At 48.0% G+C, this 17,121-nt stretch overlaps 1 protein-coding gene across 1 annotated transcript in view; it reads right to left on the bottom strand.

Moving 5' to 3' along the window:
• The window catches only part of LOC142803444 (uncharacterized), a 104,472-nt gene that overhangs the window by 34,841 nt on the left and 52,510 nt on the right, over positions 1-17,121 (bottom strand). The window contains exon 4 of the mRNA XM_075888563.1: positions 2,166-2,240. Within this exon, the coding sequence (XP_075744678.1) occupies positions 2,166-2,240 (75 nt within the window). The remainder of the gene's footprint in view (positions 1-2,165; positions 2,241-17,121) is intronic.

Genomic DNA, 17,121 nt, shown 5'->3' with positions numbered 1-17,121 from the left:
ACGGAGCTCTCTGACCAACTGTGGTACTTGGCGCCTGCACACTAACGTTTCTGGCCTGGCGTCTTACCATCACCACCTGCCTGCGAAATTACACAGTTCCACGGCTTCGCTGAAAATTAGGTAGCGGCCATTAACGTGGTCGGAGCTCACAAAGCCTGGACTAAACAACGAAAATTACAACTGGCGATCTATCTTTTTCGCAATACTGCCAAAGCGTGGCACGCCTACGAAGGCATCAGACAAAGGCTGATATGCTTTGCCAGAATAACGTTTGTATTCCGGCCAATTTTCCATGGTTACGACCAGATCGCTGTCAGCCCAGACTCTACCACAGATGGCAGCTCTACACCTCACCTCCTCAACAGTGTACCTCTTGGCAGCCAAGCTCGGGAAGAACATTGTCCCAGAGGTTCAGCTTCACCAACTGCTAACCAGCCCTTTTCAGTGAAATAGCTTGTAATAGGAAGAACGTCGATATCCCAATTTTTCCCCGGAGACTCTGCGCAGACGGAATCAAAGACGTGGAATGAGACGCACTCGATATCGATTGCAACCGCGAGCAGTACTAAATTTCACAGCTTTCGGCTTCCGTGGCTTCCACACCACCACACATAAATACCCCCGCGAGCCCCAGTCACAAGAGCCCAATATACGCCAGTCCTGGCCCATGGCCTGTGAGCTTGTTCTCCAAAAGAACTACTGTATTCGAACTGCCATTGTGTTTCCCCAAAGCCACGTAGACCACAGCACAGAGATTTCTCGCATGACATCCATCGCTGATCGACCGGGCGTCGACAACTTCGGGGGGAGAAGAACGACAGCCGATGTTCAGCCGCAGCCACGTCTGTGTAGAACTCTCGAGCAGTCAGTTTTTGCTCTTTGGGCCGAAACCTTGAGGCAGTTTCGGGCTCTGAAGTGGTGTATGAGGAGCAGGCACGGCCTATTTGTCAGGCTGACCACGTCAGCGCCTGATAGTACCCCAAGGTTTCGACCCGCAAACAAAAAACCGACTGTTCGCGTGCTACACAAACGTAGCCACGGCTGTGCCTCTGGGTACTCGCGTCAATTTCAGTGGTGCGTGCAGAAACGTCGAAGTTAGTTCTCATTTTTCCTTCAGTCAGTGTGTACAGATTCGAGGCGTAAGCGTATAATAGCAGCACAAAAGAGATGATACGTACGATCCCAAGCTACATGAGGCCAGCACAACTTTGCGCCACAAGCCAGAGCCATCGTCATCGGCAGCATTCCAAGGCAGACAACAGGATGTTCGAGATCTGCGACCGCTACGGTGCAGCCAGTGCCGGCCATATAGAATAGCAACTGCTGTCCACCAGACACGCTTAGGGCAACCTAGCGAGCCAAATCGCAGTGTGGCCAAGACAGCACCACGATGCAGCCGGCCACGGCCACTAGAACTCCACGCGTTTGCAGTCGTGACCGAGTGTAATGACAGAGATCTACATCGATAATCTGGCGCACGGGCAGCCGGCGTGAAGGACAGAAAGACATAGCTCGTGAAAAGGCATGGGTGAACAATGCCTTTTCAATGCAAGCCTACTGAAAAAGCCCAGGTTGGTGTAGGGTGTGTGGTAGCGCACCCCGCGATGCCTGGAAAGAGATTTTTATGTCTCTCTGTGTCATTCCTTGACACTATAGAGCTTAGGACTGAAGGAAATCTTTGCGAATGATTTGGTGGAACTTTATACGTAACCGAGAAAAGATTGCCCTGTCTAGTGAAAACAAGTCTTGAAAGGCGGGCGCTTATCGTATCCGTGCCTTATCGCGGCGACTTCGCTCCATCTTGCAGCTCCGGAACGGAACAGCAGTTATGAGTTTAGGGGCCCACGACGCAGTACAGCGACTTTATCTTTCTGTTCAAACGTGCGAGCGGTCCGGAACATAGTAAAGCGAGTTCCGAAGAACCTATGAATGTTCATTTATTCATTCGTTCATTTATTCTGACTAAAGGTCATACTTCCGTTCTCAAATGAAGCTCACCTATCCACTTGCGTGGGTATAATTATTGGAATGCGCCAAGTCTACTAAAAAAAGTTAATGCTACTTTGGGGGGAGCTCGGCGCCTCTGTGTCGAAGTATTCCACTTCAAAAAATTTGACGATAATAATGATGTCGAGAGGTTACAGCCAGGACATCAATACACTCACCGGATAAACGGTGTTCAGCGTCTCCAACAGCTTTTGCATGCAGTTAAGCACGAACACACCATGGGTAACTGTTGCCTGCAAAAAAGGGCACTCAATTTAAGCGCATTTGCTCTTCATCGATCGCAGAACAGACATTTCTTATGGTGAATTTTGGGGCTTGCATACGGTATATGTGCATGGTGTCTGTCGATCACAAAAAGAAGTCGCAAATTGAAACGGTGTGCTGTCAACAGTAAGGCAACTATTGTGAATGCATCCAGCGCATCTCCTTTTGCAAGTGTTTTAGAACCACCAATTGTGCTCGACAAAAAGCAAACAAACATGTACTGCGGGAAGCGGGTGCTGTCGACAATATGTGACCCAGCCAAATCTCTCAGTCGCGCGTGGCAAGCAAGCTTCAGAAGTGCAGCCGACCGCTGCCTCTTTCCTAACTACCATCTCTACACACAAATGCCCGTACACTCCCGTCAGCGGAGCATCATAAACCGTATCTATTCCTATATATCGCTGCTGTGATATCTGGCCTCACAAAGAATGGCGTTTAGTCATATGCACTTCTTGCCGAAGGCACAGGCTTGTAACAGGCGCACCGCTCAAGAAATACACTCTAACGACGCCAGCGCATTCCCTGAGACAGAACGATTGCGTTTCGTGGCCGATGAAGCACCGACTAAAATTTTTCATCCGTGTGGTTCCTCCCTGTAGAACTGTCGGCGTGTTTTTACATGTGGAATAAATAAAAATGAGAACGCTTACAGGGACACTAAAGAGCAAAACGGGTTTTCGCGTATTCTTACAGTAGGATTGCACAATCCCGAAAACACCACTGTTATAGTTGGTTCACACTGGTGACTAGCAGCGGTCGCGTGACCATTTGCGACTGGACCATTTGCGACTGATCAGCAAAGACGACTGCTTTGGCTGATCACTTCATGACCTGTTTTTCAGTCACGCGACTGCAGTCGGACAGCTGCTGGAATCAATCAGCCATGCCCAGAAGTTACGCCATTATTTCTGTATATGCAGGCTAATTGTTTCTTTTGTTTTTTTTTCATTGCGCCGGCCCCCTGCCACCATATACAAACGAGTGCGTTTCTCTGGGTCTGTGGCACAAGGGCCGCTACGGAGTATTTGTCTTGGAGATGGCTGGGCACAGCCGCTCGAACTAAGTGTAGAATTTGCGTGGCGGCATTCGCAAGAAGCTGAACACCGTCCGAAATAAAGAGAAAATGGATTCTGCGTTATCTTTCCCCGTATTAAGAATCAATTTGTTGTTTGTCTTGAACTTGGCTTCCCACCGCCTTCAAAGCAGTGCATTCGGAACGCATTCGTACTTCATTCCTTGGCACTGACTACAGACTCCGCGTTGGAGACGTGTTTGTGCTGCATTCGAGGCTGTGGTGAGTTGATTTAAATAAAGAAGCGTTTCTGAATACGTACTATTCTGGAAAATACTCCTCCTCATCTCAGCGCATATCGGAAGGCAGGCGGCTTGCATGGCTGGCCAACTTTCACGAGCGAAGGGATGAACACAACCACCACCAGCTTCTTTTTTTCTTTCGAGGCTTCTGTGCTGCCAGTGCTGACACCGAGGCAAAGGGAAGACAGGCTCAATAGGGTGCCTCGATACGCACGTCTCGGCTCAAAGTGCTGCTACCTTTTGTACTGCTCTCTCTACCTTCGGAATGCCTGCAGCGTCTTAGCCATACTGTAGAGATCACGTGCCAGCTTTCTTCTGCATGTTTTGCCTAGATGTAGAGTTCCTGAGGGCTACAATCATTCGCGTTAGGCTTGGGGCCACTACGTGCTAGAGCGAAGCCTAAATGCAGAGGAAGCGATAATAGCGGCCGCCACAGATGTGTTCACTCTGAGCGGCGGAGCGGATATTGAGGCACTCTAATGCCCGCATTCTAGATCGTCCCTTCACCTTCACTTGAGAAAGCCGATGGGAGCGCCGTCTTTAGGCGCGACAAGTCACTGTATATCAGCGATAATCTGCTGCGATTTTTGAGTAGCGCAACATCATTTTCAGCCGAACAGCGGGGCAGTGCTCTATTCTGTCAAGTGAAGGGTGAAAGTCGAGTAGAAGAGTGTTTGTGAATACGGGAGTATGGCTCAAGTTTGCGTAGGGTCACTGGCCGCCCTAGCAAAAAGAGGGCAAAGCACTGGTCGTTCGGATGGGCCGCGCTTGCTGTGTTTTGCCAATGTGCACCCATAAAACATGTTTCTTAGGGCGCTTATTTCACATTTCGCACGCTATAGACGCCCCTCCTTCGTCATCCGGAAAAGCCGGCACGCACTACTGCTGCATTGCTAGATGCTACAAATTAAAACATGACGAACACCTGAGAACTGCTCGTTAAAGTCTACCGTTTCCAATGCAAGCAGTACGATAACCAAAGGCGTCAAGAGTTGATTATGGCAGTTCGCCAATACTCCGCGGTCTTGTTGCTTTGAAATATTTTGTTCGTGTACAGTACTACAATCTATTACCTGAAGGACACGCGATGGCCGGACTCATACTAAAAAAAAAGCACGTTTGTAAACGGAAACTACAGCAAATAGGCAACCGCTGCACATTACGTGATTGGGCTCTGGCTTTCCGAGACAACCATTGGTAGTGCGAAAGCAGCGGACCTTGCTAGTTTAATACGCCACTCTTAAAATACCATACAATGAGCCATGCAAGTGTTTTATACAGCTGCTGGCTATTGACCTCTCGTAGCCGGTCAGTGTGAACAGATTTATGCGTCGGGTTCGCGCTGAGCGTTTAACGTACAGGTCTTGCAAGCAACACTCGCCGATAAGTTAACATGATGAGGTGTTGCGATGTTAGGATTGATTGATTGATTGATATGTGGGGTTTAATGTCCCAAAACCACCATGTGATTATGAAAGACGCCGTAGTGGAGGGCTCCTGAAATTTGGACCATCTGGGGTTCTTTACCGTGCGCCCAAATCTGAGCACACGAGCCTAGAACATTTCCACCTCCATCGCAAATGCAGCCGCCGCAGCCGGGATTCGATCCCGCGACCTGCGGGTCAGCAGCCGAGTACCTTAGCCACTAGACCACCATGGTGGGGCGATGTTAGGATTGAAGCCATGAGATTGATTCCCGCATACGCCAGCTGAATTTCAACTAAAGCAAAACGCAGTAACAACTCTCTCAGGTGGGTGTGCAAGAATAGAAGACAGGGCGTCTTAGTGTTGCATAAATCACGTGTATGGTGGTATGACGCTCAATGTAAACAGTGTGTGCGTACCCTCGGTCTGTTGTCGTCGTGCCCTTACACTTCAAATAGATTTAGGTACACGTTAAAAAAACTCAGGTGGCCGGAATCAATCCGCACTCTCTACCACGGCGTGCCTCCTAATGATATTATGGTTTTGACACGTAAAATTTTATATTGCATGTTGCGCTTGAGCCGCGGGAGATACACAGCTGCCGCTATAAAACGAGTTGAAAAAACGATGGCCCATTAATTTGCGATTGTTTCGCGAAATTTGGCGTGGTTATCACAGGCGAATATCAGCGTAACTAAAAACATGCTTAATCCTCGGGAACACTGTATATTATTACGAAGACCATGCGAGCTGCCAAAAACCCCAAATCGACATTCTAATCAGTGAACATGCTGCGTGATCAGGCGTGGATAATATCCGAAATTAAACATGCGCTGGAATACACATGTATCTTCCAAGTTGTCATAAAATGCTTTCTAGTGCGCATCTTCATAATTTCAAAGGAGCTGCTGAAAAAACCAAGGTGTAATTGAACTTACGATACAACCTTGTTACCGTCCAATGAAAACTTCGGTAAAAGTGAAACTCTTCTAAAACTAAACACTTCACATTGAAATAGTGCCAGTCACTCAACAGAGCAGACGTAAGTTCACTCTCTTCACACTGACCTCCTCATAAATTTAGAGCTGCGTGGGAAACTTGGCATTCATGCACTTGAAATTCGAACGCTGTATACAAACACACGCGAATGCGTGGTGGTGATTTGCCGACAACTCCGCGAAGAAACAATTGCCGCAGCAAATGCGCGTTTTACCCATAACATATATATAAAATTCATGCCGTGACCTCACTTTTACTGCCTTGAAAAGGTGGCTATTCACGATCGACATACACGTAGCACTCGCTCAAACACATCGGTTTGACTCGCTCGGTCCCGCTAAGGTTGTCAATGATTCCCTCTTGATTCTGATAAAATTCACACCATGAAAACGGTTTTACAATCTTTTTAAACCTTCGGGGCAAGTCAGGGGTGACGATGCATGTGAAGTGCGACGAGAAAACAGCGCGTGAAGAGCGCGTGAACTTTCTGAGATAGCGCATGCAAAAGGTGAGAGCGGGATACCGAGTGACCTGTTCTCGTAGAAAGGCGGCCAAACGTGCGCAGTGCAGTGCCCCCTGGCCGTGGTTGGGAGGCCTATACCACATGAGCGCCATGACAATCTCTTGTCTGACGATCGCTTGAATCGAACTCCTTGACGCTTCTGAGAACACTGTGCGAGAACAGACAAAAACAATAAATGCGGCGCGCTTGGTTAGCTCCGCTCACTCAGCTGATGGCACGTATTCTTGCACCGTGGCTGGCGGCGATAGACTGATCGGCACCCGTCCCCAGAGTTATGAATGATAACGAGATCCGGACGTGATTCTCCAGTTTTGCGACTTCCAATCGCTCACATGCAGCTTCTGCCGGTGTAAAAATCGGTCGCTTTTTCGTCGCCAGTCGCAAATTGTCGCGCGACCGGGGCTAGTACCCTGTGTGAACCAACCTTTACCGTGTCATGACGCTTAGTACGAGAAGACGAACATAAACTTTAGTTGCCGAATCAAGACGATTCGAGTCCGGCGTTTTTTTTTTCTATAGTCGGCCTGGGCACCCCCCGTGGATGCGGTTCAGAGAACTTGTCTCGACGCGGCTTCCCCAGCACGCTGGACGGCCCAGAGTTGTGCTGTCAGGTTCGAGCTCAGCACCGCGGCCTTACAGCTCGAGCGGAGGCTTGTGGTGGAAGAAAGAGATGAATCGGCACCCTTGAGTTGTCTAATATGACCTGAGACTCCAACAGCATGTGACTAAAGGTGGCAACCTTACCACATGATATGCATCTGCTTGTTGAGTAAATGTCTGGGGGTGCATAAGTTTGGTGTTTTGGTGTTAGTCGGTTTCTAATTGCCTGAAGTGTACCACTTGCGTTCTGCTAAGCCTTTCGTGAGGGATCGATATATGCGTCTTTATAACTGGTAGTGTTGGTGATATCATGAAACCTGGTCATACTATTCCCCCACGCCCAGACGTTTGCAGTTTCCTGCGGCGGCTGATCGTCCTCCGGCTATATCGGTGAGTGTGGCCTCCAGCAACGCGGTGAGCAGCTTCGTTGGGGGTTCCTTAGTCCGGTGTGGGCCGAGATTCATAGCAGGTCCCGTCGGTTATCGAAGTCAAACTCTTCTGGATGTATAGTATAACGCTGAAGTATGTTAAATGCCTCTTGCGGATTGCATCCGTTGGCGAAATTGCGAATTGCTGTTTGAAAATCGCTATTCACGTACGTGGCCTTAGTCTGTGTGAGGGCCAGTGTTATACCCACTTCTTCTGCCGCTTCGGCATGTGCTGTCTTCACAGCGAGGCTCGTGATGTATTTGCCGCGATGCCTGGTAACTACCGCCATGAAACTCTTTTTATCGGTATGACGTGCGGCATCAGTAAAAACCGCTTCCATATTGTTCGAGTAGCTGTAGGGTAATGCATTGTGCCATGGCTTTACGACGTCTCGTATGGTGTTTGAGGTGCATGTTGCGAGGCAATGGGAGCCCGTATACTTGTTCACGTACCAACCTTGAAATTTCCACCATGATGGCGTACTTCGTATGGTTGTGATGCCAATTTTTTTGAGCAGCTGTCGGCTCGGGCGGGTGTTGGATAGGCGCTCGAGCTGGGAAACTTGTTGCGCCTCCAAGAGTTTCTCGAGGTTGTTATGCAACCCTAGTTCTAGGAGTTTACTCGTGCTAACTCCGGGTGCCAGTCCCAACGCAAGCTTTTGCGTATCAGGGCGTTAAGTTTGTCTTTTTCTGCCATTGTCAATTTGTAAAATGGTGCCACGTACGTTAGTTGTGAAGTGAAAAAGGCTTTAGCTTGATAGTTTGGCGGCGGGCTTAACCAACGCGATGAAACGAACACAAAGGGAAAATGAAATTATAAGAACACCCATTTGTTCTTGGGCCTAGCTTACTTTTTTCTGTACGCGTTTTTTACGCGGCATTGTGCCTCTCTCATCACACATTGGAAGCTTCCGTATTCAGTGCAATAACTAAATTATTTGTTCTGTCCTTTCTCTCTCTCTCTTTCTACACACACACACACACACACACACACACACACACACATATATATATATATATATATATATATATATATATATATATATATATATATATATATATATATATATATATATATATATATAATACCACATGATATGCTTGGGTGAGATCCAGGAGTGAAAAAAAGACAAAGATGATCTACCTGAACTGCTGCTTGGCTAGTCGACTCAACGAACCCATTAAACTAAGTTTGTCTTAAGAAACGTGACAAGACTAGTGGAGGTGCTGGGCACAACGTCTCACGATCCACCCGATGCCCAAGACCCCACCCAGCAGCCGGAACACAAGCCCTGCACCCGTGGACACTCCTGTTCACGGAGTAAGCCGCCGCTAACGACGCCTACCACCTGAGACACCAACCACTGACGCAGCGACTATGACTTCTACCCAAGATCCCGCGCAAGCTCCGACACCTTCCACGCCGATCTACTGCACCGTCCAGAACCCACTTACGCCTAGCCCCTTTCACTGAGAGCAGCATGAAGATGTTGACGACTGGCTGAGTGAGTTTGAACGTGTCGCAGTGATAAATTACTGAGATGATGCCGCGAAGCTCCGGAACGTGTACAATTGCCTAAAGAACGGTGCCAAAACGTTGTTTTTGAACAGGGATGATGTTCTGACATTTAGGCGCGAGTTCCAGCGTCGCCTTCTGGAGACCTAAAGAAGCCCTGACCGCCCCGAACGGGCGGAGCGTGCACTACAATCACGCATCCAGATGCCAAAGGAGACCATCTCGATGTACAACGAGGACATGACACGGCTTTTCAAGCGAGCGCATCCTGCTATGGCAGAAGAAAAAAAGTTGCGCCACCTCATGCGTGGTGTGAAGGAACAACTTTACGCTGGTTTGGTGCGTAGTCCCCCCAAGAGTGTTGCTGAGTTCCTTACTGGAGCGGCAACAATGGAGAGTACTGCACCAACGGTCTACCCTGTTTGACCGTCAAGTGAATGCTGCCTCAACTCCCGAAATTTTCGCCACCCCTGGGAGCAAAATGGATTCGCGAGATCATCAGATCTGCCGTCCAGGAAGAAATCGAAAAGATGTACGGGACAAGGCAAATCGATTTTGTTTCTATCACCAGTGTCATCCGTGACGAGATCCAGCAGGTGTTGCACGCCCATCGTTTTCCGCCGATGTCGGTTGATCCGGAAAACTCCTGTGTATACTAACAGTCGCCGTCGTACGTACGCGGAAGCCTTGCGATCTGCCACGCCTCTTTCTGGTCAAGGAGTCCCGACCCAGACAGTGCCGCACGTCCCGATCCAGACAGTGCCACACGTCTTGATCCAGACAATGCCATTCGTCCCGATCCAGACAATGATGCCGTCAGTCGCGATTCAGTCAGCGCACGCTGGTTTGGACATCGATGGTCGCCATGCACCGACGCGCAAGTCTGATCTCTGGCGTACGCCGGACAGACGACCCCTCTGCTATCATTGCGGTGAGGCTGGTCACATTTACCGCGAATGCCCATACCGTCAACTTAGCCTGCGTGGATTTTCCGTCAATTCACCTCATCCCCGAATTAGTCAAAAGGCCGAGGGATATCAAAGAGTATATCGTGCAACAGCTTGCGCCCTTTACACGACGGCAATCGCGGTCACCATCTCTGAGGAGACCCGCAGCCACTGGGTCACGTTTCGAGGTGACGGCATGGGAACGCTCTCCGAGCCCTCTTCGGGAAACCTGAAGGCAGCGGCCTTCGGGGGCAAGGTCGCTGGGACTCAAAGTGCGGAAAACCTTCTATCTACGCTTGCACGCAACACGGAAGACATTTAATCAGAGAATAATCGCAGTACCGAAGAAACGCCACAATCCATATCTGACTCCACTGACCGCGTGTCACTTGACATACCTGTGCTGATTGACGGTTTTCAGGTCAACGCTTTGATAGACACTGGTGCAAACTATTCGATTATCAGTGGAAGGCTAGCAAAATATCTCAGGAAAGTGATTACGCCGTGGAATGGAACGCGAATTTGAACTGCTGGAGGACACGTTGTAACACCGCTGGGTCGCTGTACGGCAAGAGTGAAAATTCGTGCGTCAATGTTTGTGCTCAGCTGCCTCGTTCTGCGCGACTGTTCACGTCAGCTGATTATCGGCATGGACTTCCTTCGGGAATACAGCGTCGTCATAAATCTTCATGAGTGCACCGTGACCTTCTCGACTCAAGGTGCAACAGATCGAGACACTGATAACTGCCATAGACCTGCGCTGCGTGTTGCTGACGACAGTGTGACGCTGCCGCCTTGAGCGACTGTTCCCATCGAAGTCACTTGTGAAGACCTCCGGGACGGTGACGAGGTAGCTGAAAGCAACCTATCACTTCTGCTACTCCAAGGAGTATGTGCCGCCCGAAGTGTTGTGCGTGTCCGTAACGGACAGTCGCAAATACTGGTTACGAACTTCAACTACGAGCACCGGCATCTTTTACGCGGAACCACTGGAGACCCTGTTGCGGACGTCACGGAGTGCTTCGCGTCCGAGGAAACGCATGAGGATGAGGAATTTCTAGACCCCATCGACATTAATTCGACGCTGTCAGACAAGAGAAAGGCTGCACTTCATTACCTTTTAAGGAAGTATCGGTCTTGCTCCGCCTCTTCTTCCAAAATTCGTCAAACACACCTCGCCAAGCGTTGAATTATTACCGACGATGACGTCCGCCCCATCCGGCAGCAGCCTTATCGCGTTTCTTCTAAAGAACGTGCGGCTATTCAGACACAAGTAATAGATATGCTCGATAACGGGATTATTCAACCATCCAGTAGCCCATGGTCCTCGCCAGTCGTTCTAGTGAAGAAAAAAGACGGAACGCTAAGATTTTGTATTGACTACAGGAAGCTTAATAGCGTCACGAAAAAAGACGTTTACCCGATTCCACGGATCGAAGACTCTCTCGACAGATTACGGCGCGCGAAGTATTTTTCGTCCATAGATCTAAAGAGTGGCTATTGGCAAACTGAAGTGGATGAACGAGACCGAGCAAAAACCGCGTTTGTGACTCCAGATGGTCTTTACGAATTCCGAGTTCTTCCCTTCGGCCTCTGTTCTGCCCCAGTCACCTTTAAGAGGATGATGGACACAGTTCTCGCTGGCTTGAAGTGGCAAAGCTGCCTTGTCTACCTCAACGATGTGGTCATCTTTTCCGAGAGCTTCGAAGAACTTCTGAATTGTCTGAGAAAGGTTCCCCAAAAGTGCCATTTCGGCTATGAAGAGCTGAAAGTTCTGGAATATGTCATTAGTGCGAATGAAGTGCGACCTGATCCAGACAAAACTGCTGCTGTCGCCACCTTCCTTGTTCCATCAGATAAAAGAGCAGTACCCCGTTTCCTCAGCTTGTGCGCGTATTATCGCCGTTTTATCGCCAACTTCTCGAAGATAGCTGAACCTCTTACGCGACTCACGCGAGATGACGTGCCTTTTACTTGGAGCGCAGAACAAGATGCAGCGTTCGCAGAGCTACGGCCGAGAATGCAAACATTTCCTGTTCTTGCCCATTTTGGTGAGGACGCTGCTACAGAAATTCATACAGATGCCAGCAACGTCGGACTTGGCGCTGTCCTTGTACAACGACACGGTGGCTTTGAACATGTAGCAGCTCAGGCCAGTCGTACTCTTTTTCGAGCCGATACCAACTATTCTACATCGGAAAAAGAATGTCTTGCAGTCATGTGGGCGACGACCAAATTTCGGCATTATCTCTACGGTCATCCCTTGAAAGTGGTGACTGACCACCACTCGCTCTGCTCTCTGGCAAATCTTAGAGATCCATCCGGCCACTCGATCGGTGGAGTTTGCGTTTGCAGGAGTTCGATATTACGATTGCGTACAGGTCAGGCCGCAAACACAAAGATGCCGACGCGCTTTCTCGAGCGCCTGTGGAGCGTGCTGTCAGGGGCTCCGAGGATGAAGATGCTTTTCTCGGCACAGTCAGCGATTCGAATTTATGTCAAAACAGCGGGCAGACGACAAATTACGCCCAGCTATTGATTCCCTAGAAGGCCGGACCTCTCAGGTTCCTCAACACATTGCTTGCGAACTGTCCTCTTTTTGTCTAAGAAGAGGCATTTTTTACAAGAAAAATGCCCGTGGTAGCGACAAAGCCTTGCTACTTGTTCCTACCGACATGAGTGATGAGATCCTCCTTGCGTGCCACGATGAGCCCACGTCAAGACATTTGGGCTATTCGCGAACTCTCTCCAGAGTACGCCAACAGTATTACTGGCCGCGACTATCAACTAGTGTACATCAATATGTGAAAGGCTGCCATGAGTGCCAGCGTCAAGAGACTCCGCCTGTAAGACCCGCGGGCCTCCTCCAGCCGATCGCAACACGACGGACACCGTTTGACCTCGTGGGAATGGACCTTCTCGGACCCTTTCCTTTGTCGTCCTCTGGGAACTAATGTGTTATAGTTGCGACAGATTATCTTACTAGTTATGCTGAAACAAAGGCGTTACCCTGTGGCACATCCTCTGAAGTCGCACAGTTATTCGTGCACCAAATCGTCCTACGGCACCCAGAGGGACGTCATTTACAGCACGAATGATGGAGGACATTTTTAAATTGAGCTGCAACAAGTCATCGAAAAACGACAGCTTATCACCCGCAATCGAATGGACTGACAGAGACGCTTAACAAGACGATAGCGAACATGCAGTCAATGTACGTTGATGTACAACACAAAACCTGGGATGAGATTCTTCCATACATCACGTTTGCATACAATACGGCAACGCAAAAAACAACGCAATTTCCACCTTTCCGACTTGTTTACGGACGCAACGTGCGAACCATGCTCGATGCTATCTATGCTTCCGTGCGACCAAAGCAATGAACTCGCTCCAGACGCTGAGCAATACACTCAATACGCCGAAGAAGCTCGTCATCTAGCTCGCATAAACACCCGTCACCAACAAGACGCAGACGCACGACGTTACAACCTCCGCCATCGACACGTCACCTACCACCCTGGGGACCGACTGTGGGCGTGGATCCCTGTACAGCGACCAGGCTTATCCGAAAAACTCCTAAGCCGTTATTTTGGACCATACAAGGTTCTTTGACGTGTCACAGGTCTTACCTACAATGTATTTCCGGACGGCGCAGCGTCTTCTCGTCGACACCTTCGGCCCAAAACCGTTCATGTTGTTAGGCTGAAGCCCTACTTCACACAGTAGCCCTTGTGGTTCACGCGTTTCGACATGCCGTGACATTGCATTGCTGCTGCTGTTCGTGTTCTCCTTTGTTTTTGTGCCTTTTCTTTTCGCGCTTGACGCAAGCATAGGCGAAATTTCCTGACTTGTGCTGCAAGTACTGGCACACTCCCTCTTTTGGTTCTATATATTTGCGTGTGGATGCCTTCATTTTTTTTACGAGCATCGAGTCGATGATTTCAAAAGGGGGACTATGGCCACATGATATGCTTGGGTGAGATCCAGGAGTTAAAGAAGACAAAGACGATCTATCTGAGCTGCTGCTTGGCTAGTTGACTCAACGAAACCATTAAACCAAGTTTGTCTTAAGAAACGTGACATATATATATATATATAGGACCAATACGACTTCGCACGAAATTTACGGTCGGAGGAATATTTCTTCGAGAAACCCCAAAAAGATAACACACTTTTTCTTAGGGTGATCGGACTGACGGCGATGGACCCCAGACGCCAACAGAGATCGACATCTGGATCTCTATATAGACGCTGTTCAAAAAGATGTTATACATGCGTACAAGGTGCACAAACCAAGCATGAATAATATATCAAAAAGAGAAAGGCACTACTCACGTTGAGCAACTGCGAAGATCTCGTCATTAAACCAGCAGACAACGGAGGCACGATTGTTGTTCTGAATATATTGGACTACATTGAGGAAGGCGAGCGACAACTAAATAACAAACAATTCTACAAACACCTCGACTTTTACCCTACCACAGAGCACAAAAAGATCAATGTAACAACTCTAGAGGATCTCACACGTGAAGGCGCCATTAATTCAAAGCTTAAAAAGGCACTTATTACGGTACATTCGGCACCTGGTCGTTTTTACATGCTGCCGAAGATTCATAAAGAGAATAATCCTGGCAGACCCAATATATCTGGCACGGGAACGTTAATGAAACCCATTTCCAGTTATATTGATTCTTTAATCAAAGACATACCACCCACACATGAGTCCTTCTGGCGTGACGCAAACCATGTCTTTCGGAAAATAGCAGACTTGAAAATTCCAGACAGTGCATTTCTCGTAACATTGTATGTTAGCTCACTCTACACAAATATCCGACATGACGAAGGTGTAAAGGCGCTTGTTGAATCGTATGGCACACACAACCCTGTCGCATATCCAAGCAAAAAACTTATTGAAATCTTCGCAAGACTTGTACTCGCATTGAACAGCTTTGAATTTAAGAACCAGTACCAGCTTCAAATCAGCGACACGGCAATGGGTACAAGAATGGCCCCAAACTACGCTAACATATTCATGCACCACATAGAGTTCAATTTTCTTTCATCTTTTGATATCAAACCATTATTATATAAACGGTACCTAGATGCTATATTCATAATTTGGACACATTCGGAAAACGGGCTCCTCAAATTCGTACAGGCATTCAACCAGGTACACCTCGGCATTTATTTGACACACTCCTACTCTAACACTGAAATAAACTTTCTAGGTGAACTCATTCGAGTTGACGATGGTGCGTTGGTAACTAGCGTATAAAAAAACCTACGGACAGGCAACAATACCTGCACTTCAAAAACTGCCACTCGCGACATTGCAAGACCAGCATTTCCTATTCCCAAGCACACATATTCCGACGAATCTGCTCCCGCACTGAGGACTTCCACAAAAACAGCACACATATGCGCGAAGTACTCCTTAATCAAGAATACCCGCCAGCTATCTTCGATGACGCCATCAAAAAAGCTGAAAATCTGGACCGCCAGATTCTTCTCAACCACCAGAAAAACGCCGACCAACACCGCAACAAAAACTTGCGATCAACGTTCACGAGCAACCCACTGATGATAAACAAGGTCCTAAGAAAACACTTTAACATATTGGAACAGAGCGTGCGACTATCCAAAATTTTCACTTCTCCTCCTTGTTTTCTATACAGACAGCCGAAAATATAAAGGATCATTTAATAAATTCAAAGATAGGCATGAAATCTTAAATTGGGTGTCACGCTTGCGGAAAAATCAGATGTAAGGTATCCAAACACATGCAGACAACGACAGTGCCGAAAAGCACCCACTTGGATTTTAAGCACAGGATAAGAGGCGCACTAGACTGTGACTAAGACAACGTCATATACCTCCTGGAATGTGGGGTATGTAACAAGCAATACGTAGGCCAGACAGACACTCCGTTTAGAAGTAGATTTAACAACCACCGGGTATTTGTACGATCTCTGCCAGGCCTTCAACTTTCAAAACACTGCACATTAAAAGACCACAGCTTTGATGACATCAGGGTTACACTACTAGAGAACAACTTTCGAACAATCAGAGAACGGGAACAACGGGAATGTTATTTTATCTACAAATTTAACACGATAAAATACGAAATAAATGAACACCCAGGCACTCTGTCAACGTTACGACTGCTAAAAGACGCAAACGCTTCTCTCTAATCAGTCCGGTCTCATTACGACAATACTATTACCCGCGAACAAAGCTTTTAGCCTATGCATCTGACAACATAGAAAAGATTTGCCTCATCAAGCACAGCCGGAACGCACAGATGCGTGGTTCCGCATGTCGTACGCCCCCCCCCCCACCTTTTTTTCTTTTCTTTTTTTCTCCTTTAAGTTTTAACGCACACTCTGTTCCTTCACTGACAAGGAGCTGACAGCTAGGTGGTTTCGTTAACTTTTTCATACATGCGCGCATGTCTTCCCAGTGAGCTGCAACTGTGTTGTGACTGTACCGGATGTCGTGTTGTCTCCCTCCCCCCCTTTTTCTTTTTTTCCTTTAATTTTTAACGCACATTCTGTTCCTTCACTGACATGAAGCCATTGCATATAATGAATATAGATGGCGGCGCCTCAATCACCGGCTTTTTATTCCTCCCGGCGCAACCAGCACGCACTCGAAGCGCTTAAGCTATCCCCAGTAACTTGTCTTAAACTTTAAAGAAGAACGAGCCGCCAGCGGATTACACGGAAAGATGAAATACAAGAACGGCGGCACACTGCCCACTTGGGGAAGAGTGGGTGCGGGGTAGGTATTGTTGTACAATGATGACATTGCTCATCTACCTCTGCCCTACTCTGTTGAGATGCTGCCCCTTTCTAATTACGCCGTGTCGGTCTTGCTTCTTCTCCTAGATTTTCTATATTTATTTATTGTTTCTCCTCTTGTTTCGCAGTTGCTTTTTTTCTTTCTTTCCTTTTTCTTTTTTTACTTTTCTTTTGACGCCTTCCCTCCTGTTTCGGCAGGCTATAAGAAGACACGGAACATGTGTAAATATTATTATGCCTTGAAAAAGAGGGGTTCCCGTCAAAACGTCGGCAGAATAAACATTTTTATGTGAAA

This window comes from Rhipicephalus microplus, chromosome 3 (genome assembly GCF_043290135.1).
Source record: "Rhipicephalus microplus isolate Deutch F79 chromosome 3, USDA_Rmic, whole genome shotgun sequence".
Taxonomy (NCBI): Eukaryota; Metazoa; Arthropoda; class Arachnida; order Ixodida; family Ixodidae; genus Rhipicephalus; species Rhipicephalus microplus.
The sequence above is the reverse complement of the archived record's forward strand: the minus strand, read 5'-3'. Positions and strand labels throughout refer to the sequence as shown.